Source organism: Magnolia sinica, chromosome 6 (genome assembly GCF_029962835.1).
Source record: "Magnolia sinica isolate HGM2019 chromosome 6, MsV1, whole genome shotgun sequence".
Lineage (NCBI taxonomy): Eukaryota > Viridiplantae > Streptophyta > Magnoliopsida > Magnoliales > Magnoliaceae > Magnolia > Magnolia sinica.
Window position 1 is genome coordinate 79,114,563 of NC_080578.1, and position 1,809 is coordinate 79,116,371.

Sequence of the window (1,809 nt, forward strand, 5' to 3'; positions counted from 1 at the left end):
AGAGGATGCCCCTGGTGATTATGTCTTTGGATAGTGCAGTGATCAGTTGATGTTGCTCCTTTTGGGTACTTCTGATGCTCGAGATATTCTTTGATGTCCGCGAACCATGGTTGATCATTCGGAGAGGTTTTGACTTCTTCAATCTATAGGCAGAATGCGAGTTCCTTTTGGAGTTTGACGGTGAGATCCCATTCAGCAACTCCTTTTAGGATTTCAAGCATTGAGGAGAGGGTAGCCAGAGCATCCGCAAACTGATTCTTGGCTCAGGGCATATAAGAGAATGTGATTTCTTTGAATTCCTTGGTTAGGTTCTCCAGATAGATGTGATATGGGATCATCTTTTCATCCTTAGTCTTTCAGTCGCCATTTATCTGATTGATGATAAGTTGTGAGTCTCCGAAGACTCCTAACTTCTTCACCTTGAGAATAATGGCTTCTCTTAGACCAACAATGCATGCTTTATATTCAGCTACATTATTTGTGCACTGGAATGCCAATCGCCTAGATATGGGAATTGGGACATCATCAGGAGAGTAGAGTATGACGCTTACTCCACTCCCCTTTGAGTTTATGGCTTCGTCGAAGAAGAATGTCCACTCTCCTGCCTTTCTTTGTTCTTCTTCCTCGATTAGGAGGATATCTTCGTCAGGGAAGAAGGTCTTTAGTGGTTGATAATTAGGCAGACAGTATGTTGCTAAGTGGTCGGCCAGTGCTTGCCCCTTGATTACCTTCTGAGTGACTTATGTAATGTCAAACTCGAAAAGCAATAGTTGTCATTTCGCGATCCTACCCGTTAATGCTGGTTTCTCGAACAAGTATTTTAACAGGTCCATGCGAGCGAGTAGGAGGATTGGGTGAGCGATCAAATACTATCGTAACCATTGCGTTGCCCAGACCAGGGCGAGGCACGTTTTCTCTAAGCGGGAGTATTTAGCTTCGTAGCTTGTTAAACATCGGCTTAGATAGTAGATCACTTGCTCCTTTCTTCCTATGTCGTCATGTTGGCCAAGGACACATCTGATTACTTCTGTTGTGACGAAGATGTACAGCAGTAGTGGCCTACCTGGGGTGGGTGGCATAAGCACTGGAGGATGTAATAGGTACTTCTTGATCTTGTCGAAGGCCTCCTGACAATTGTTGTTCCATTCCTTTGGCGAGTTCTTTCTGAGAAGCTTGAATATGGGCTCACAGATGGGTGTGAGTTGTGCGACAAACCGGCTGATATACTAAATCCGTCTGAGGAAACCCCGAATTTCCTTTTCCATCCTGGTCGGTGGCATTTCGATGATTGCCTTTATCTTAGTCTCATCCACCCATATGCCATCTTCACTGACGATGAAGCCTAACAGTTTACCTTCGGTTGCGCCGAAGACACATGTTTGCAGGTTGAGGCAGAGTTTAAACTTTTCTAACTTGTCGAAGAGCCTTTTGAGGTCTTCGAAATGCCCTTCGATCGTGCAAGACTTGACGATCATGTCATCCACGTAGACTTCCATTTCTTTGTTTATCATGTCGTGGAACAAGGCAGTCATGGCTCGCTGATATGTAGCTCTTACGTTCTTAAATCCGAAAGGCATAACCCGATAGTACAAAGTTCTCATGTTGTGATGAACGAAGTCTTCTCTCGATCTTCAATGACCATCTTGATCTGATTGTAACCTGAGAAACCATCCATGAAGGAGAAGATCTTGTGTCCAGTGGTATTATCTACCAGTGTGTCAATATAAGGTAGAGGGGAATCGTCTTTAAGACTTTCTTTGTTGAGGTCCCTAAAGTTGATACATATTCTGACCTTGCCATACTTTTTTG

At 43.9% G+C, this 1,809-nt stretch overlaps 1 protein-coding gene across 1 annotated transcript; it reads right to left on the reverse strand.

Annotated features, from left to right (window-relative positions):
• Positions 1-356: 356 nt before the first annotated feature.
• LOC131249668 (uncharacterized) lies at positions 357-1,532 on the reverse strand. Its single transcript, XM_058250448.1, has 2 exons — positions 1,293-1,532; positions 357-659 (listed from the first exon to the last, which is right to left on the reverse strand). The coding sequence occupies exons 1-2, from the start codon at positions 1,530-1,532 to the stop codon at positions 357-359; spliced, it is 543 nt and encodes a 180-aa protein (XP_058106431.1).
• Between the last annotated feature and the right edge of the window lie 277 nt (positions 1,533-1,809).

Bases quoted from the DNA above. Each gene is read 5' to 3' on its own strand.
- LOC131249668 (XM_058250448.1), bottom strand. From the start codon at position 1,532: ATGACTGCCTTGTTCCACGACATGATAAACAAAGAAATGGAAGTCTAC. The intron at 660-1,292 runs GCAATCATCGAA...CAACCACTAAAG, and splicing joins TGGATGAGACTAAGATAAAG to ACCTTCTTCCCTGACGAAGA.